The sequence below is a fragment of the Onychostruthus taczanowskii genome, unplaced genomic scaffold (genome assembly GCF_017590055.1).
Source record: "Onychostruthus taczanowskii isolate IOZ18803 unplaced genomic scaffold, ASM1759005v1 scaffold13, whole genome shotgun sequence".
Taxonomy (NCBI): Eukaryota; Metazoa; Chordata; class Aves; order Passeriformes; family Passeridae; genus Onychostruthus; species Onychostruthus taczanowskii.
The window spans coordinates 15,395,393-15,415,817 of NW_024498462.1; the positions used below are offsets into that span (position 1 = coordinate 15,395,393).

The window sequence follows — 20,425 nt, forward strand, 5'->3', positions numbered from 1 at the left end:
TTTAAGGGCATTTTGGTCAGATTGTTTTTATGAGACTTTCAAATACTTTTCATCTCTGTACTAGAATTACTTTTCCATATCAGCAGATGAGTTTACCTGAAACTGCTTTTTGTACCCAGAGCTGATTTTCCGAGTCACCATTGCCCAGGATGTGAGTTGTCCCAACTCTGTCCTTATCTCCCTTTCAGGAAATGATGTGGAACCTGCAGCATCTTATCAGAGGCTCGATTTTGTGAAAGCAGCAGTTGCCTTTGTGCCTTCTCAGAATTGGGGTCCAAGTACTGGGGTTAAGTGGAAACATTGCATTAGCATTTCTCAGTGGGATGAGTGCTCAGAGATGCTCAGCCTTCACCACGTGCCTACGTCCCTGCTGGGGCACACGTTTGGGGTTGGCACTGGTGGCTGTTACACCAGCCCAGCTAAGGAGGGTGGTAATTTAATAATGCTGATTTGCTTGTTTAAAGCAGGCAGCATATTTTCTCTGTGAATTCTGTTTGTTGCTGATTGAGTTCTGCAGTTCATTGGCAGCCCGTTTGCTCCGTAGTAACCATCACTGGAGCTGCATTCCCATTCCCACTCAAACCTTTGCCTGAGCTTTCTGTTTCTCCCAGCCACTCCCAAGAAGGAGCAAAATGCATTTCCCCTGCAGGGAGGAGTGTAGCCAGGTTGTTGAAGCAGAGCCAGCAGCCTTGTCCTGGCTTGGTGGTTCCTTGGCTCAGCTTTGTTTGAGGTTTCACCTGCCATGACAGCTGATTTTGACTCTAGATGTTGCTTCCTGCCTGTGCTGTGCAGCTGGGGGTAACCTTATCCAGGTCTCGAGGTGGGAGGACGAAAAGCAGCAGGAGGAAGGTCCTTGCAGCATGGCCAGCCAGCCTGGGGTGGGCAGGGTGGGCGTTCTCTGTGCTGTCAGAGCAAGGGGCGCTGAGCAGCTCTGGGAAGGTTTTGCTGTAGAAACAAAGGGCATTTTGGTTGTTTCAGCTGCAGCCTGCCAACCAGGTAGTTTTAGGCCCTGCTCAGGATGAGCCTCGTGGCAGGCAGGTATTTTGGTGTGTGTCGTGGACATGCTGCTGTCTGGCTCACGGGGAGCAGGGGAAGCAGAGTGGAGTGAGGACCAGCCTCCCTCCCTTTTGCAGTTTCACAGGAAGGATATCTCAGTGCTGCTGGCTGATTCATTGTGCTTGTTCTCAGAAAGCCACCTGGATGGTGGCACTTCTCCTCCAGTCTCATCTGCACACAGTAAATTCCTGCCAGTCCATCTGCACTTGGAGCCCTCAGAGCTCTGAGCATTGACAGCTCGTGTAATAAATGATCACTTAATGCAAGGCCAGAACAAAATCAGCTTCCCAGAGCTCAGTTCTGACCAAATTGCCTTAGTCCTGAGGACACAGGGAGTACATCCAGCCCTGAGTTTGGTGCAGCCTGGGCTGGGGCTGGGTGGATGGGGGGTATCAGCCCTGCTCTGCAGCCTAGGCTGGGATGCCCAGCAGAGAGAAGGGCAGGGTGGTGCTGAGGAGGTGCCTGGCTGGGGCACAGGGAGGCATCCCGAGGGTGCTGGGTCCCCCCATGTTCTGCTTTTGCCGGGCAAGCTTGGAAACCGTGTGGTCCACTTAGCGCTAAGTCATTCTTTATTAAAAACAACATATGCTTATCGAGCACTTCCTTTTCTGTCTCACTGCTTCTGAATATGCTGTTGTGGTTGCAGTAACCAGTCATGCACTTTTCTGAGCCATTAACTGGTAAAAGCATTTTCTTTTTTCCATCAAGAAGTGATAAGGGCTAAGTTACGACCTCCTTCAAAGTGCTTTCCTGTGAGGAAGGCTCTCCTGTGTCTCAGACAAAGCCTGTGCTCTTCCAGGTCAGCCTCTTCAGAAGTTACTCTGGAAATCTGTCCTTGCTTACCCTGGTGACAGCCAGAAGTGGCTGCAGTTCTCACACTGAGCCCCTGGGCACATTTGCAACCTTCTGGGTGGGACCAGGAGAAGGCACGGCCAGGGCAGAGCTCCTCTGGGAAGATGCTGTGCAGGTTAAAATTCTGGGTCTGGAGATGAGTCAGCAGAGGGACATGGGGACTCACCAGGTTCTCCACAGGTGCAATGGCATGTTAAGTCAAAAGGCAGTGAAATAATATGAGAAAATGTGGGCAGATTCTTGGTAGCGATGCCTGTTCCTGAGTCCTTACAACTTTGAGGGTCACTAAAAATGCTGATACTTTGCCTTCCCAGTCATAAAAATAAAAATTATCTTTTCCCTACAAAAGGCCAGGCAGTAAAGTAGATGGAATCAAGAAGTATTACAGCTCAGTGTTAGCCAGAAGGAACAGCTGAGACTAATCAGCTTTCCTTTAAAAGTATAGCATTCCCACTAAGCTCTTGTTGCTGCTGGCTTTATATTCTTATTCCTATTAATCACTGCTATTATGAATCTGAATGGATGACAGCTCTAAGAAGATCTTTGGGGAGCCAGGATCAGGGATGCTCTGGGTGAGGTGCTGTATGAAGACATCTGCAAAACAGGGCTGTTCATCCATAAGGATAAACAAAGACTTCAGGAAAATAGGTTTCAGGAGAGAAAGTTGGGAGATAGATGGCTGTATCCAGAAGAAAAGCTACAAGTTTTGATTTCTAAAATTTCTGAGAAAAGTCTGTGAAAATACTACTATTATGGCTAAAAAAAAAACCATTTCAAAATGGCAATTTCAGTCTTTTGTTGTATAATAGCCTAAATGTAGCATTTAAAGAGTATCAGGAGATGATTTCTAATATTTTGTGTTGTGAAAGATACAGGGTTTTGGTGTGTTTCATACCGATTTGAAATAAGGACAGGTTTTGTAGTCTGGTGTTTCCTGTGGGATAAATTTGATTTATTGGCTGATTTATTGGCTTGCCATGATGCAGAAAGAGGTGAGTGAGTTTTGGGGAGAAGGCTGAGGAGGGTCAGGGCAGGCTGTGCCCAGCTGGGGATGGCACAGGGGGCAGGACGGGAAGGGCTGCCCTGAGCTCTGGGTCTGTGTGCAGGACAAGAGCTCTGGGAGATGTGCGTTTGAAAGTGGCTCAGTAACCAGCCCTGCTCAGCCCTGCTGAGTGGATTTTTGGGAAATAATAACGCCGGGCTTCGTCCACAGCAGGCAGCAGAGATAAGGATGGGTCATTACATAACATTCACATGATGGAGAGATGATAACGTGCTCTAAAAAAGGCGATTCGTGAGTTGGTGGCCACTGGAGGCCTCCATGAAAGATGGTGAAGATACTGGAACAAGACATTGTCCTGCACACCAAAGGACTTCAAGTTATAAATTTAATTAAGATAATCTACCTCATTTTAAAAGGAATCGATTCAATTCCTGAGATAGACAGAAATATGCATTTTGTGCAGTTGCTGTATGGATCCCAAGCTCAGCCCATCAGTGGGGACAGTGAGGAGCAGGAGCTCCTAAGGCTGTGCAGAAAGTTGTATTGGGTATTTCACCTTCAGAGCCCATGGAAAGATCTTGCCCAAAAACTCAGAGAGGATCTTTTTGTTTTGAGCAGTTGTATTCCCTTCAAAAGGACATTCTTGAAATCCATTGTCAGTTCTTACTTTTGGTCAGCAGTCGTGGAATGTTTCTGGCTTTCCCTGGTCTTCCTCAAGTCTGGAATAGAGAAATACTTAACTGAGTTTGTAGGGGAGTTTTTGAAAGCGATTACTGAAAAATCTGAAAAAAGTGATTGCTGGAAAGTGATTACTGGAAAATCTAGATAGATCTCATGTCTTCTAGGAAGAAGCCAGTAAAAGAAAAAGAAAAATAAAAAAGTAAAAGAAATCAAACGACAAATAAAGGTTCTTAAGTTTTGAAAGAGGACAATTTAAAAGAGCAGTATCATTTGTCCCCAATCTTTCCTGTGCTGAAGAAGAGATGAAACAGAAAAGTTTTCCTTTTATTTTACAAATATAATAATACAATAAAAATAGGTCATGCCACTTAGTCTGAAACAGGCCATGGTTTAAAAAAAAACCCCTGTGCTTCTAATTTGTGTATTTCTTGTGGGTTTTATCACTCAACACCCACATCACCTAATTATATACACCTCGAATCAAAACTGAAGAATAGCTTGCTTATTAAGATCTGTCAGTGCTGTTAGGAAACATGCCAGGGGCACACATTTTGTTTCTGGCTTGCCTGTCAGCCCTGCCAGCCCAGCCCTGCCTGGGATGGGATGGGATACTGGGCTGAGCAGGGCTGAGCAAGGGCACTGAGCTCCCAGCCCTGCCCCTCTCCTCACCTGCTCTCCGTGCAGACATCATTACCTGTAGCTCACCTCTCCAAAGCCTTTTCTGCTGCTATCTTTCATCTTCTCCCCTTGTTCTTCTGCATACTCTTTCGTACTTGTCACGGAGGAATATTGGGATGGAAAACTTTTATCTCTTCCAATATTGGATTTTGCCTCTCGGTGTTATTGCTGTGTCTGCAGCAGCCTCATTTCCTCCTGTACATACCTTTATTGCTGAGTTATTACCCAGGTAAATTTTCTCTGCTGTCACTCTGCCATTTGACACAAGGTGATTAGTTTAATAACAGGGGTTATTTTTCAGAAGCTCCTGGAAAGGCTGATGGGCAGAGGTGCCTCCCACATGTCGTGTGCAGTGTGGCTTTATTATCACTGCCTTTCACTCCTTGGCACTAGTGCTGAGCCTGGGATACAATTCCTCAGGTTGAGATAGATGCCCAAGAAAAACAAATAGCAACAAAGAAGCAGAGAAGCTATTCCTTAAAGCTGAGCAAATACAGACCAAAGGAAAAACAAAAGCTAATATTAATTTCATTTTAAAAATAAATTAGCTTTAGCTGTTTTTTCATCCCCTTTGGCATTTATTTTCCAGAATTCTGCATCCCATCAGATTATACTAGTGTAAATGTTCTCAGAAAGCTCATTTTTAGCTAGTACACTGAATTACTCGTATGACCCCCAGGGATCAGTTCCTTGTAATTACACAAATAAAGTACTTGACTTGCTTGTAGCTACAGCCTGTAACTGGTGCAGTGGCAACTGCTGATGCACACGAGCTGTGTTTTAGTGGAGCAGTGCCCAGCAGCAGCTGCTCCCCTGCTCTCCCCTCCAGCACATGGACCCCTTTTGTCAGGCCATGGAGAAGCTTCCTGGTGCTGAGTGCCTCTCTGGTTTTTGAAGCCCTGGGAGCACCTTGCTGCTGCTGTAGCCAGCTCCCTTCTGAAGTGCAGAAACACACAAAATACAGGTTTGGCAAAGTGGCACGAGGGGGTAAGGAGAGTGCCAGTACTGGGGCTATTTCAGGGCATTTTACAGGTTTAAGAACCAGCAGGTGAAGAGCCTCAAGACTCACCCTGCCCTCAGTGTGCCGAGAGCTCGGTGGGGTCAGCAGGGACAGGAAAAGTCTGTACTAAAAACAGCAGTGGGGCAAGAAGTGTTCTGGGCTTTTCATCCATGCTGGGCAATAAATTCCTCATTAGCCTTGGGCAAAACATGGAAGAGCTGGGTTTTCATTTCCTTCCTTGTGGAAGTGCTCGTGAGGGAATAACATCTGAGCGCCGGGAGGTGCTGCTGGCAGCAGGCTCTGCTCGTGGCACCGAGCACACACGGGGAGCCAGGCGTGGTGAGGAGCAGCACAGCACATTCCTGGAGCACTGCAGCCCTGCCAGGAGCTCGCTCTGGGTGCTGGAGCTGCTCTGGGTCTGAGGTGCACTTCAGCTCCAAGGATTTCCTTTTCACATGCATTCTGAGCCTTGCATCGCTGCTGCCTGTCTCTGCCCTGCTCTGCTCTCCTGGTTTCCTGCTGCCTCTCATGAATGTTTTTTCATCTTTATCGTATTTGTTTTTTGATCTGGAGTTTCTTAGGGCAAGTAGATCCTTTTTACATGCTTGGGATATTCCCAGCATACCCAGAAAACTAAATGAACAACAGTATTGTAAAGGTCTCTGGCAATGAAAGGCTGATTTATTTACGTGCTGTGGTAGAAGGTAGCCCAGTAATGGATTAAGACTTAAAAAGGGATAATAAAACCAACTTAATTTAAATACTTCTTTTTTTATATAGCAGTGAGAATGAAAATGGGGGGATTTAAAGAGTTTAAGCCTGTTGTGCTTTGCATCTCTGTCTGTGTTGTAAGAGTAGGTTATTAGTAAATCACTGACCTGTATGCTTATTTTAGAGGTATCATATTAAGACCCCAATGATGAACTACTCTATACATCATTCAATTCTTAGGTTATAAGCCTTTTTTTACATAAATCACGTTATTTATTTTAAAATATATAAATAATTTTCCTGTCTGCAGAAATAATTCAGTCCTTGGCATTCTCGCATCACACCGGCTGCAGCTGCTGGGAGCAGGGAAGGTGAACTTCTTAAAAACTATTTTCTCAATGCACACTTCAATATAGAAATGTGATTACACTCAGCTGTTATTTAGCAGTCCTCATTCTCACAATGAGTGCAGCCATTCATTATTCTCACAGGTGCAGTCGCGGCTGTGTGCCCGAGCAGGGCGTTGCAGTTCCTGCTCTGCTGCTGGGGTGTGCTCAGCCCCAGGCTGCCCTGAGCCCTGCTCTGGCCCAGGCCAGGCTGCACTTGGGGCTGCTGATGGGAAAGGTCAGAGCAGGTGCTGCACACCCAGACCTTCACCTGGCACAGCTCTGTTTTCAGCACTGAGCAGGTGACAGCAGTGACCTCCAGTGCTTTGGCTGCTTTGAGGCAGTTGTGTGGAAAACCTGCAGCAGCACACACCTATTTGTGGGCTGGCTGTACCTCCCATTACCAGGTGCTGCTCTAATTTACTCTGGACTTTGTCCAAATATAAGATTTTAAATATACCAGTTTTCTTTCTCAGGCTGAAGTTTGTGGGAAAGTTCCAGCTATTTTCACTGCAGTTATTTCCAATAATTAGACTCAGAAAACACTTTTTCTTGTCCATTAAGTCAGAGAGTTGGTATGGGACTTTGTTAAGTCTCCGTAATGTCTGAGACAAGAAAATTTCATTTGCTCTGAGTTCAGTTTGTACTTTTGCCCTTGCTGTGGGGAAAAAAAAAGTAGTTTGACTTTGGCATGAGCTTCTGTAAATCTCTCTTAGCAGATATCCAATAAAAACATATTAGGCTTTGGCAGATAAGTTTTTCCCCAGATGAGTTTGCTTTGAGCAATAGAGCTAGGCAGACTGTTTTATTTTTTTTTTCCCCTGGGACACTTGTGGAAAAGACAAGAGAATGGCAGCAGTGGGGCAGGAGCCAGAGCAACAGTGGGGAGTGGGAGCAGGAGGTGGAGAGAGGCAGTTCCACCTCACAGCTGTGCTTCTTCTTTCCACGCCAGCTTTCTTCAGCTGAAATGGGATCTTCTGGTCTGGACAGCAGCTGACAGAATGCTTTTCCTGCTTTCTGTTGCCTTGCACAGATGAGGAGCAGCAGCCCAGGGTCCAGAGTGCTGCCCTGGCTGCAGCAGGGGATGAGGGCACGGGGGCTCCCCGGGTTCTTGGGGATCACCCTTGCTGCTGACTGCAGCCTGGGATTCTCTCCTGACACAGCAGGGAAGGGCAGGCTCCTGCCAGGAATCCTCCTGTGCACAGGAGCCCGCGAAGGGAGGGTGGCCCCGACCCTGGCAATCCTGTGTTTCACCTCTGTTCCCAGTGGGGAGATTTTGGTTGTCTAGTTAAGCTCTCAAAGAATGCAAATTTGTCAGTGGCAGCTGTAGGAGCCTGATGGTGGAAGAACAAAGTAGGAATTTATAATGTGCATATAATTGTAAAGAGAAGGATTTTTTTAGTGGGAGATCAGCGGCAGTGCAGAGTAATAATCATCTTAAAGGGTGACTCTCCAGAATTAGTTGTTATTTTGTTTGAGTCCTTTGAAATGGTTTCCATACTATATAATTATCTTAAATTTTAAGTGCTTCCTGCAGTGATAATGTGTGCATTTTTGCATTCTTATGTAAATGCCTTAGCAGTTCCCAGTGTCGAATTGGAAATGCCATTCAAAAACAGGTAATGGCTTTGCAAAATCTCAGGGAAGAAATGAATCTCTTTCTTCCTCATCATTTTCCAGTTTGCATTCTGGGCTTTCCTGGCTGTGTTTGCAGCTCTGCCAGCAGCTGCTTTTTGGTAACAAACATCCAGTGGTGAGAGACACTGAAGTGAAGAGCTGAATCTCACCAGCAGGAGTTTAAAAAGACAAGAGACCAGCAGACAAACTGTTATAACCTGCAGAAAGAAAGTAATTAGTTTGTAGACCAAATTAATCCTAGGCAAAGCCACCTAGGACTAATTCTAAGACCATTGCACTGTAATGGAAGTGCAGGAGCCCCTGCTAAGATGATAATTTTGGGTGGTGTTGCTGTGAACATGAGAGCTGCTCCCTCTGGGCACCCGTGGCCGGGGCAGGGATCAGGGAAATGATCCCTGGCAGTGGAATGGGAGATCAGCAGGGGGAAATGGAAAGATGATCACCTTTTGTGAGGGACACCCTTGTGCTTTGCTCTGCTCACCCCTGGCTGCTGCAGAAGCTGTGCTGCACACAGGGAACCACAGCTCAGAGGCAGAGCTGATCCCAGGCCCTTCAGATGCCTCGAGAAAAACACAGCAGTAGTTTTCAAAGTAAACCTGGGCCTGGCTTTCAGATTCCTCCTTGTGGTACAGCACCCAGCATCTGGTAATCTCCTGCCAGTTCTCTGTTTCAGCTGTGCTTAAAACTTCCTGAGGCAGAGACACGAGCTTTAGTTCTCAAATCCAAGTGCTCACATCATTCACCTTTTTGTGTGATTCAGGGACAAAGGTTTCACTCAAACCCTCCTAAATCCTTTCAGGGAGCTCCCTGTCTGTTCAACAGGCAACACTATCAGGGGGATGAGGATGGGGATGATGGAAAGGGTTCTTTGACTCAGATTCTCAGGAAGTCTGAGAGACTTGCTGGAGTAGATGTCTAAGTCAGGTAGTGGTCATACGTATGTTTGAATTTGGTGTTCTTCTAATTTTTTCACTGTAAGAGAACTCAGGACAGCTCTCCTGTGGAAAAGTTATAATACAGAGATCTGCAGTGTTTGATTCATGGAGCAAGTGTCCCACAGCATTCCCAGAAATCTGTGATTGCAGTCCAGGCTATCTTAGGTTAGGGTTTTAAATTGCACCTCCCAGAGACATTTGGGTGTCTTCCAAGTTCAAATTAGGTTTGCAAGTGTTTTAGCAGGGACCTGTTTCTCCTCTTGTGCTTAGACAACAGCAGCATGGTGTCTCCCAAAAGTCTGGCTCCAGAGTAATCTTTGACACAGCCCAGGGGCAGCAGGGAGTCATAAAGCAGCCCAGTGACAGGTCTTTGCAAAGTCCTGTCACTGTGGGAGAAAGAAGCCAGAGCTTCATGAGCTTATCTGAGTGCTCAGGCTGTCTCTTGGAAGGTCAGGGCTATTTCTTGGCTTCTCTGGCTCGCGGGAGTGGAGGCGTGCTAAGAGGACACACAAGTGCTGGAAAACTTCCCCCAAACTTAAATTGCTTACAAGATGTGTACATGTGATTGACAGAGAGAGATTTAGCCGTGCTCTGCATGTGTCCCTGTGTGGGTGGGGTCTTCACCTGCTGAAGGAAATGTGTTCCACCAGTCAGCATCAGCTCTCAAGTAAAGGGCCACTCTGGTATCTCATCTCCCCTGTATAATCCTTTATTACCTTGTTACTGAAGGTTTTGCCACGTGAAACCTCTCAGATCTCACAGTGAGCTGCCGTTGAACACAGACATCCCTCTGAGATCCCCTTAGCAGCATTTGGGCACTGGCATCGTGGAGGGAGCTGTGAGGGGGCACACATTCCAAGGAGCATCATGCTCTGTATCAAGAAGCCTGGCACTGCCAGCCTGCTGAGGTTTGAAAAACATCCACCCATGGCACGCATGAACGAGCAGATTTCAGTAAATCAAGCTCATTTGAAAAGGTCTCATTACCATTTGGTCAGACAGAGGTGCTGCTTTGGTCAGGGTGGAGCTAACCAGTTCCTTGAACCTGTGACATTCACATTATTATTATTATTATTATTATTATTAAGCTCAGATTTTATATTTACACTTTGTATTACACGAGCTGAATTAATAGTGACAAGTATCAAATATCTTGGGTTTCTCAAAGCAAGATGTCTGTGTGTCTTTGCAGGCTACCTGAACATTAGGAGCTAACCAAAATGCAGGGAAGGCATGGGTAATACTTGCCTTGGTTAAAATACCTTTTGGATCAGGTTCTGAAGGAGTCACTGCTTTTGTTGAGTGTAATGTGCTGCTTAAGTTACCCAACACCGACGTTATTAACAATTATGCTTGCAATGCAATGCTTCAGAATAAAAGCCTAATATTAACAGGCTAATATTAATTAACAGGCCTGTTAGTTCGGTATTATGTTTTAGCATATAATCCCAGTCCAAAAGCTCTGCTGCACGTATTTCTTTACAAAGCTTTCCAGGGGGTTCCCAAAATAGGTTTGGCAGCGTTGCTGCAGGGGAGGCTCCTCTGAGGCAGCAGCTGCAGCACAGGCAGTGCCCAGGGCAGCGTGGGGACAGCACAGGGGCTGGGCTGCCAGCAGGAGGGACAGGGATCCCTCTGGGGGACAGCACAGGGATCCAGGGCTGTGCCGAGCATTCCAGGCACGGCTGAGCACCAGGAATGGACACCCACAGGGGCACAGGCGGAGGCAGGGCTGGCTGTTCTGTGGAGCTGACAGCCAGCAGGAGCCCGTGTGATGGAGTGTGGCATTATTCCTGCTCTGCAGCTCCTGCTGGTATTTATCTTCCGCTCGCAGTCGCTGAGCAGAGGCAATTGCTGGTGTGCACAAAAAGAGCTCGTTCAGCAGCAGCTGAGCTCTCCTCTGGTGCAGACCCCATCCTTCTCCAGAGTCAGCAGAGCTGCTGCAGGCTGGGGAGGGCCGGGCAGAGCGCGGGCTGTGCTGGGAGGGCTCTGCCATGGGAGCACAGGATGGCACTCGGGAGCAGAGGGCATCCCTCTGCCCTGGACTGAGCCAGCTGCAGGCTGGCACGGACAGCATCCCCGGCTAGCAGGGCTCCCACACGAGGGTGCAGCGCTGTCCCCTCGTGCTCCGAGCTGTGCATTCAGCTGCTCTTCCCCACAAGAGAAAAAGCCCTGTGTGCTTTCTTGATTTTCCATAGAACTCAGGAGCTCCCACTGCAGAAGGGATCATGTCCCTGCTTGTAATTAAACAGGGAGATGTAGAGCTTGCTGCAAACACTGATTAGATCATTGTTTTCCAGCCCTTTGAGATCAATGTGCATGAAGTCATGCGTGTCAGTCCAGAGGAGATCTCTTCCATCTCCCCAGCCAGGCTGGGCTGGGCTGGCTGGGCTGGGCTGGGCTGTGCCATTCCATGCCATGCCATGCCATGCCATGCCATGCTCTGCTGGGGCTCTGGCTCTCCTGCTCCCTCAGGTGCCACTGGCCATGTCCAGCCAGTGCCAGTGGGCTCAGAGCTTGGCTCTTGGAACAAGGACATGAAGACATCAGTCTGTGACTGATGCAGGAGATGATCCACACACTTTAAAGGATTTTTTTTCAACTTAGGTCTGTTATTTTTAAAAAGGCACACACTTAAATGACACTTAAGTTGAGGACATTCTGCTCAACAGCTGTGCTGGGGAGAGATTTGGCAATACCAGGATTTGATGTCAATTATAAGTGCTAGAAATCTGATTGCAGTGTCTGGCAGGTTCTCTATGTAATAATGGATTTGTTGTAAAGTAGGTTGCTTAGCATCTTTGGGGCTCTCTGCTCTAGTTCATGCCATGCCATGCTCTGCTGGGGCTCTGGCTCTCCTGCTCCCTCAGGTGCCACTGGCCATGTCCAGCCAGTGCCAGTGGGCTCAGAGATTGGCTCTTGGAACAAGGACATGAAGGGCTGTCTGTGACTGATGCAGGAGATGATCCACACACTTTAAAGGATTTTTTTTCAACTTAGGTCTGTTATTTTTAAAAAGGCACACACTTAAATGACACTTAAGTTGAGGACATTCTGCTCAACAGCTGTGCTGGGGAGAGATTTGGCAATACCAGGATTTGATGTCAATTATAAGTGCTAGAAATCTGATTGCAGTGTCTGGCAGGTTCTCTATGTAATAATGGATTTGTTGTAAAGTAGGTTGCTTAGCATCTTTGGGGCTCTCTGCTCTAGTTCTGGGGAAGAAAGCTGTTCGAGGTGCTTCTTGCATCTTTCTCCCTTCCTTTAATATTTAAGCTTGGGTACACTGACTAATCAGAGGGTCAGAAATACCATAAAATTGGGCTATATTTATCAGAGACACAACTGAAAAAAGAGAGAACTTTTCAATAGTGAGGTTGAGCAAAAAAGTCCATTTTACTTTGTCATAAGACAAATGACTGAAAATACCTTACCTCTGTTATGCAACTCAGTGGTTCAGCCTCTTCTTAAATGTTGTGTTTCAGTTCTGGAGATGATAGAGGGGAAAAAAAGAAAGAATTCAGTAAAGGGTAGTGAAAATGATTAAAGGCACTGAGAAACTTTCATATGAGAAGAGATTTAAAAAGATTAGGCCTGCTTATTTAAGACAAGAGATGAATAAGCAGAGGCACGATGGAGAGATGTGGGGTAATGAATGGCACAGAGTACTTTTATGTGCTGTTTTCCAAAATTAAAAGCTGAGAGTAGAAAGCTTTAAAAAAAAAAAAAAAGACAAGAAGTGTGCTTATGATAAAAAACAACAGCAGACACATTTTAAATATGTTTTCCCCAGTGCTGGATTCACCTGTGGAAGCCGTGGTGGCAGGGAACAGAGATAATGAGCTTAGGAAAATGATGAGAAGGATTGGCTGCTCTGGGGAGAGCTGAGAGCCTGCTGAGAGGAAAAGGGAGCTCTCTGGTGGGAGCACGGTTCAGCAGCTGGCACAGCCCCAAGGCTGCTGCAGTGATGCTCCAGCCCCAGTGGGCTCAGGGAGTTTGTTGCACACTGATACCTGCACACAGAGCACCTGCTGCAGCTGCCTGGCTGCTCCAGGGGACCCGAGTGCTCCTCCTGCAGCTGCACAAATTAAACAGCGTGGGTGCCAGCACTGGAATGTGTTAAAATAAGACTTGGTCATTCAGGTAATGTCAGAGGTTTCCCTCTACAATGCTTCCAGCATCATCAAGGTAAACATGATGCAGAAGAGAAGAATTTAGGGTAAGTGGGTCTTCTGTCCAAGAGAAGAATTTGGGGTGAAGTGGGTCTTCTGTCCAAGAGAAGAATTTGGGGTGAAGTGGGTCTTCTGTCCAAGAGAAGAATTTGGGGTGAAGTGGGTCTTCTGTCCTTCTTCATACCAAGTACATTGTGTGTCAGAACTTGTGAGATGGGTTAGGACTTGTGAGATGTGTTTGACATCTCTGAGCTGGACTCCTGGGCATCTTGCAGAAGTTCTAAGCCCCATTGCAGGTGGTTTTCCAGCAGGATTCATTTCCTCTGCAGTAATCAGAAGAGTGCCTTCCTTCTCTGTGTATTATATCTTAGTTCTGCTGCCCCAGTTAAGGAATGCTTTGGTTAATCAACAGAGCTGTGAAGTGAAGCATCACCAACAGACAGGGGAGCAATACCATGATTATGCACAGTTCCTGTCTCTGTTCCATTCCAGCCTTGTTTACAGGCTCTGAGTGGTTTCCCTGGGGTCACCAGGCAGAGCACGCTGAGGTGACGCAGCCAGCTTTAAATAGTTGGTTACTGATGGGCCTAAAGGCCACGAAAAACCTGGGCAAAGATGGGGACTTGCTCCACTGAGTCACTGGTAAGGGTAATGAGCAAAATTCACACCTCTGAATCTCTGTGTTTGTAATTAATATGTTTTCTACTTCGGCTCACTGTGGGCATTTTTCCCTGAATTCGTGCATTTGGTTTCCTGTGCAAAGGAATGATGTCAAGGGAATCATTAGGGGCTCATTTCAGTGCTTTTCTCATGGATTCAAAGAATACCTAGTGACAACCTGAAATCTTTCTCTGGAGATCCTGGTTATCCAGCTGCTTCCTTGGGCTCCATTGTACCTTTCACAGAAGCTTTGCACTAAATAATTTTACACACCACTGACAGTTTGTGTTTCACTTGATAAATTCCTGTTCACTGCACTAGCAATAAGGAAAATCCATTCTGTGGAGCTGTTTGGGATCACCCTCCAGAAAGCTTTGCCTCCCCATCACTCCTGTCATTACGTCGTTTTCCTGAATAAATTCAGTGTCTCTTCTCTACATAATTTTTGATCTAATTTCTCCCTTCCGTGGCTGTATGGGCAGTGCAGCAGGTGAGCTCCAGGGGAATTGTTGCCCAGATCAGCTGGTAGCTGTCTGCAGCAGTTAGTTCAGCCCCCCAGCCCTGCTGAGGGCTCTGGGCTGCCGCAGGCTCTGTGAGAACTCAGTGCAAGGGGCACGGCCAAGTGATGCTGCTCCCTGAGCTGAGCCAGCAGCTGTCCTCAACAGCCCCAGAGCTTTCTGGAAAAGGGGCCTTTGCTGCTGGGCACAGGGACAATCCCAGAGCCAGGACCTGTGCAGGAGCAGGAGCTGCTCCCTCTGACATCAGCAGCATTCCTCCTCAGCTGAACTCCAGCAACGCGGGCAGCACCGTGCCACTGGAAATGTGCTGCCTCTGGTACAAAATGCACTGCTTGGAGCTAATTGTCATTTCCACTGCTGCAGGAAACGGCTTCTGGGAGCTCAGGCTTCCTCAGGCTCCTCACGCTGGGCACCCAAACGCTGTTACTCCTGTGTGAAAGCTGAAATATTCCCGTCCTGTGCTGCTGATAGCCCTGCACACTGCAGGGTGATGCTCCCGAGGACACACCCTGGGACTGCACGTGCCAGGATGGAGAAAATCAATCTCTGTTAATAAAAAAAGGCAGGCTCACTGGTGCAGAAAATCACTACTCTGGAGCCTTAACGAGGCTCCTTCAAAAATTCATGATTATAAAATGGAATCCTGGGCTACATTATAGTTCTGAAAGAAATTGGGATATGGAGGGAAAAAAATCCAATTTTCATTAAGTGGAGAAAATAAAGGATAAATCCTGTACACAGACATAGTCATTGATCACAAGGAATATAATTACGTGCTCAATATATAAGAACATTTTCCAAGTTTCCCGAGTACACAATACTTTTCTTGAATACTTTTCAAAGTTAAATTTTCTTTTCTTGCTGTTTACTCATGCCTCTAGCACTCAGTCCATCTGAACAAAATCTGTAATTGTTCTAATAAACTGCTGTAGGGTTTGTTCTGTCTGGGACTAAACAATCCCAGAACAATATTTGAACAATCTGGGATTGTTCTAATATCCTGCTGCAGGATATTCGACCTGTGGTGAGAAGAAACATTGAACAAACCCAGTCCTGACCTCATGGCTTGAAGAATTTGCTGGTGGCCCCTGCTGATGGTCTCCAGAGTGCCCATTCAGAATGCAATAAAGGGCAGGGAGCAAACAGCTCCTGCCCTGTGCCCTGAGCACCAGCCATCCCAGCCAGGGCTCTGAGCACTTCCCCACCCACAGGCTTCCCCTTGTCCTGAATCCCTGCTCCACAGTCATTTGGAGCACAGAATAATTAATAATAATTAGATAATAATAATTAACACGCAGTCCTGCAGGGTAGGTGGGTGTGATGGCTGATAATTTGGAGGGGGTTTGGCTTCAGATATGTCTTCTGCACATACAGCAGGAGGAATTCCAGACTGGCTTTTATGATGTTTTAGCTTTCAGGCTTGGCATTCTGTAATGTAGCCTGAATTATTTTAGAGGTAATCTAGTCAGCTGCCTGGAAATACAGCTACTCTGGGTGTATAAAAAAGGCCACAAGGCTTTTTTACCATATTATCGTACACCAAATTATTATTTTTTAATTATTCTTCACATGTTCAATGCAGCTACAGATTTGTTCATGAAGGAACCTCTCAGTAGTTCAGCTGATGAGCTCAAAACCAAGAAGCAGCCCTGACAGTTCATCTTCCTGCTTACTTGAGCGTGGCTGAGTCACGACCACAGCGACTCCAGCGCTGTCTTTTCCCTTTTATTTGTTCATTCATTCTTTCAGTGTTAAGGGTGGCTGTGTGAGGGGCTTGGGTGACTGCAGTTTATTGTCATTAGGTGCCATCATCAGTGACTTTTGAGGTAAGCGGAGATGGAAATAGTATTTCACAGAAAGAATTCTTTTCATCTGTTTTGAGTAATAATGTATCCATAACACTGGACTCTCCAGAACTCATTGGCTTCGTTTTCCTTGCAAGGATGGGCTAAAAGGACAGCTGAGAGACAGGAGAAACCTGGCCTTGGGATAATCAACACTTGTGTCTGTAAACCTCCCATGGGACTGGCTGTGTGAGCTGGAAAGTGTTGGTGTCAATTGGGAATTGATTTCCCTGGGGTGCCTGGGTGCTCCAGGAGGGATTTCCAGGAGGAATTTATTTCCCTGGGATGCCTGGGTGCTCCAGGAGGGATTCCCAGAGGAATTGATTTCCCTGGGGTGCTCTGGGGTGCCTGGGTGCTCCAGGAGGGATTCCCAGAAGGAATTGATTTCCCTGGGGTGCTCTGGGGTGCCTGGCAGCCCGGGCTGCACCTGCAGGGCGCTGGCAGCCTGGGCATGGGCTCAGCTGCAAACTCAGAGCAGCACAGCACTTCAGGAGAGCTGAGGGAAAAGCAGGAGTGAGGGAGGGGTTCTGTGTCTTTCCTTGTGTCCCCCCAGCGTCCCCTCCGTGTCAGGGGCTCTGGGCTGCTGCTCCCTGAGAGCTCCAGAGGAGATGCTCGGGTTCTGTTTGCAGTCTGACCCTCTGCTGCTGTGTACAAGCGAGCCTTTTGTACCCAAAACAGCTCCAAATTACTGTACATAAACCATAATCTGCCAGTGGGAGCACTGTAGTTTTCCATTTTGCTGCTAATTGGATGATACCCTTGCAATAGTCTTTGTTACCATGGCTGGTGCTGGGCAGAGAACAGTGAGGGAAGGCTTTTATGCAGAAATCTTACCAAAATGCAATGACTGTCCCTATTTGACAGCAATTGAAACCAATTGTCAATTAACTAAATAACAACCAATTAGCTTAAAGGAAAAAAAAGAAGAAAATTGCTTGCTTCACATCCTTTGTTGAAGCAAATGCCAGTCAGAGAATGGGAGCTTTTTTCTTTCTCTTGTAATGACAAAATGGCAAAGATGTGCAGAAAATGCAGAGTGGTGGGTTTCTTTTTTTTCCTAATACCATCCTTTTCTCACATGAGAATATTTTAGAAACTAGATAAGAATATCTCCAGCTCCTGAGACATTTAATTTCCTGTGATATTTTAAAATCAAAATTACAATCATTATACCAGCACAGTTTTCCCTCCTTTCTTGCATGCCTCTGCAGGGTACTGTAAGCACGAGGGCAGCTCCCCTGCAGCTGGCTGCCTTCTCAGGGGGAGGCCAGCAAACATCTGGCTGCTCTGTGGTGCAGGCTGAGGCACCATGAGCTGTTAACATCTGCATGGCCAGACCAGACCCTTCCTCTTCATATTTTAGAGTCCAGAGGTGAGGTGTTGCCAGGAGTTGTAAGGGTCAAAGGCTGAAGGAGCAGGGCTGTTAGGGTTGGGGAGAGACACCCACGGAGTGCTGGCATGGTGCCCTGCCCTGCCCTGCTCTCTTACACAGCTGAGGGCAGCAGTTGATGCACAGAGCACCCTGGGGGCTCTCCCTGCCTGCAGGGCTGCTCCCGGGGTGGCACAGCTCCGTGCCTGCCTGACACCCATTAGCTGCACCAATCAATAAATCCTCGACTTTTTACTCATTGTTCACAAAGATCTTATTACGCTCTACTCAGAGCTGCTCACGGCATCACTTCACAGGCTGCAAATTGTGTTACTCCTTTGTTAATACTTGTAGGACCCGTGTTTCATAACTGGATGGTTGAGGATGAGAGGTATGAATTCTGCCCGTTCAGAAAGTGGTGGGTGTTGATGCTTTTTCATTAACTGATGTGAGATTTGGCCCTGCATGTGTTGATCTCTTGCTTTCTTACAGGAGCATTTTACACCTGAATGCAAGTTCAAAGAATCAGTATTTGAAAACTACTACGTGACCTACTCCTCAATGATCTACAGACAGCAGCAGTCTGGCCGGGGTTGGTATTTGGGTCTTAACAAAGAAGGAGAAATAATGAAAGGAAACCACGTGAAGAAAAATAAACCTGCAGCACACTTTCTTCCAAAACCCTTAAAAGGTAATTGCTTGGGTGTGCTCTGTTTATGTGAACTGATACTGTGCTGTGTTTAGTTCCTGTGCACACACACTTGACCTGTCCAGCTGCTTATGTAACAGGAGTGTCATGTTCTGTAAGGTGTTGGTCTCAGCAGTCCCAGCAGGTTAAATCACAACTCCTGGCAGGGCTTCTTCTCTGTTCCTGAGGAAATGCTGATTTTGGTCAGCGCAGGTGTGTCCTGCAGGGCTGTGTGAGTGCAGTGGGACGGGGAGGAGTGGTTTTCCCTTCTGTAAGATGTCAGTCTGCTGAAGAGGGTCTCAGAGGCTCTCAGGGAGAGTTTGGAGTGGAAGGGTCTCCTCGCCCTGGGTCTTGGTCTCTCCTTGCATGGCAGGTTGCTGGCTGAGCAGTCCCAGCGTGCCAGGGCTGGCCTCTGCCCCAGCCCAGCCGTGCTGACGTTCTGCTCTCTCTTGCCTTGCAGTGGCCATGTACAAAGAGCCTTCCCTCCACGACCTCACAGAGTTCTCCAGGTCTGGGAGCGGGACCCCAACAAAGAGCAGAAGCGTTTCAGGAGTGCTAAATGGGGGCAAATCCATGAGCCAAAACGAGTCGACGTAGCCAGGTTGAGGCCAGCCAAGTGCTCTCTAACAGAACCTTACCTCTGGATGCAGTTGAATTCTTACTCTCAGTCTTTCATCCAAACCTTCAGTTGCCCAGGACGAGGCACCGAGCTCCACAGGTCACCCGTTATCAGCCATTAGATCTTCTGGTTGGCAGAGGAAAATCCCCAGGCATGTAGAAAGTGCTTGTGCACCCACCAGGCAAGGCAAGGAGAGCAGCAGGCACAGCTGCGGGAACACCTCCGAGAAGAAATGTCCAGCTCTTTCTCTCTCTCACTTTTTCTTTCTCTTTTTCTCTCTCTCTCCTATGCTTTGTGGAAAACGAAACTAAAACATTTCACGGCATTCACTGCTGATAAGAATTTGCTTTCCAACTCAGAAAAAGACCACTTTTGCTCTTCAAAGGAAATTTTAATGCTTGTATGTTTTATAGGGGCAAACGAAAAACAAATATGTAAACTCTGTTGTTTCCTTGGCTTACCGTTTTATATCTAAGGCTTGATAAAAAAATGTATCCTTTAATTTGGAATAGTGCAACTTTTTGATTTCTGAACTCCAATGGGTCTTTAAAGCTATGTCTTTAAAAAAATAATTAAAAATTCAGGGTTGGAACTGAGAGTTGGTGTCTCAGGCTCAAGCAAACAGTGTTCTTGTGGTTTTAAACACAATGAAATATAAATTTTTATAGATTTGTAGTTTCTGGTAAAGTTCTTGTGCTAACCCCAGTCTGTAGGAATTGAGTTGTTTTGTTATCCCAAGTGGAAGTTAACAGAAAGGGATAAAATTATCCTCCAGTGTAGATTTCTCTTAATTCCATTTTGTGTGTCATGTTAAACTATCGTTGTGGCTTCTTTTCTAAAGACAGAAACTGTGGAATTAAGGTGACTTAATTTTTTTATAAGAAACGTCTTATTTGTAAAAGTCCTTTCACTGTAACGGGCACGTGAATATTGTGTAGGAGGAAGCGTTAGGACAGGTTACCCCTAAACAACATATACTTATACATGCTATTGGAAACAATTGTTTAAAAATGTAGTTAGGTTTCCATTTAGGTCATCATGTCTGTTGCATGGGAGAAAGTTGGAATATTGGCATAGAGTTGCATGATGTGTCAGATTTTGTGCATTAATCATCGTTGGATTCTGTGCTCCAAAACTGAATTAGTTCTGTACAGGCAGCTTTCTGCCTGGTACAAAAAAGTTGTTTATTATTTGTTGTATACACAACCATGCACTGAATAAACTATTTATATTAAGATGTACTTTTTAAAAAAGCTTGTTTGATTGTATGCTGTACATCCATGGTTCATTGGAAGGGAAAAGGGTTGGCAATTAAATTATGAAGTTACAAAATGTTCAAAATTCATTGTAACTGATTTTCAGAATCTGTCTGTGTGACAGTCATTCCATACACACAGAAATTCAAACCTGCTTTGCTTTTGGGCCCTTCAGAGCTGGTCCTGCATGCCCAGCTGAGATACTCAAACACAGCCACCTCTGGTGTCCCCTGGGCTGGGCTGGGCTGGGCTGGGCTGGGCTGAGCTGGGCTGAGCTGTGCCATGCTGAGCTGCTGCCCCAGAGCTGCCCCTCTATCCAGGGCCACCCCTGCTCCTGTGTGCCCCCTGCCAGCCTGGGGGCT

The 20,425-nt window shown here is 46.6% G+C and overlaps 1 protein-coding gene across 5 annotated transcripts in view; it reads left to right on the forward strand.

The window, feature by feature from the left end:
• FGF13 (fibroblast growth factor 13) overlaps window positions 1-20,173 on the forward strand; it is a 193,229-nt gene extending 173,056 nt beyond the window's left edge. For all 5 annotated transcript variants that reach the window (XM_041396399.1, XM_041396398.1, XM_041396401.1 and 2 more), the window contains 2 exons: window positions 17,993-18,191; window positions 18,649-20,173. In XM_041396399.1, coding sequence (XP_041252333.1) covers window positions 17,993-18,191; window positions 18,649-18,785 — 336 coding nt within the window. In that variant the 3' untranslated portion in view covers window positions 18,786-20,173. The remainder of the gene's footprint in view (window positions 1-17,992; window positions 18,192-18,648) is intronic.
• The last annotated feature ends 252 nt before the right edge of the window (window positions 20,174-20,425 follow it).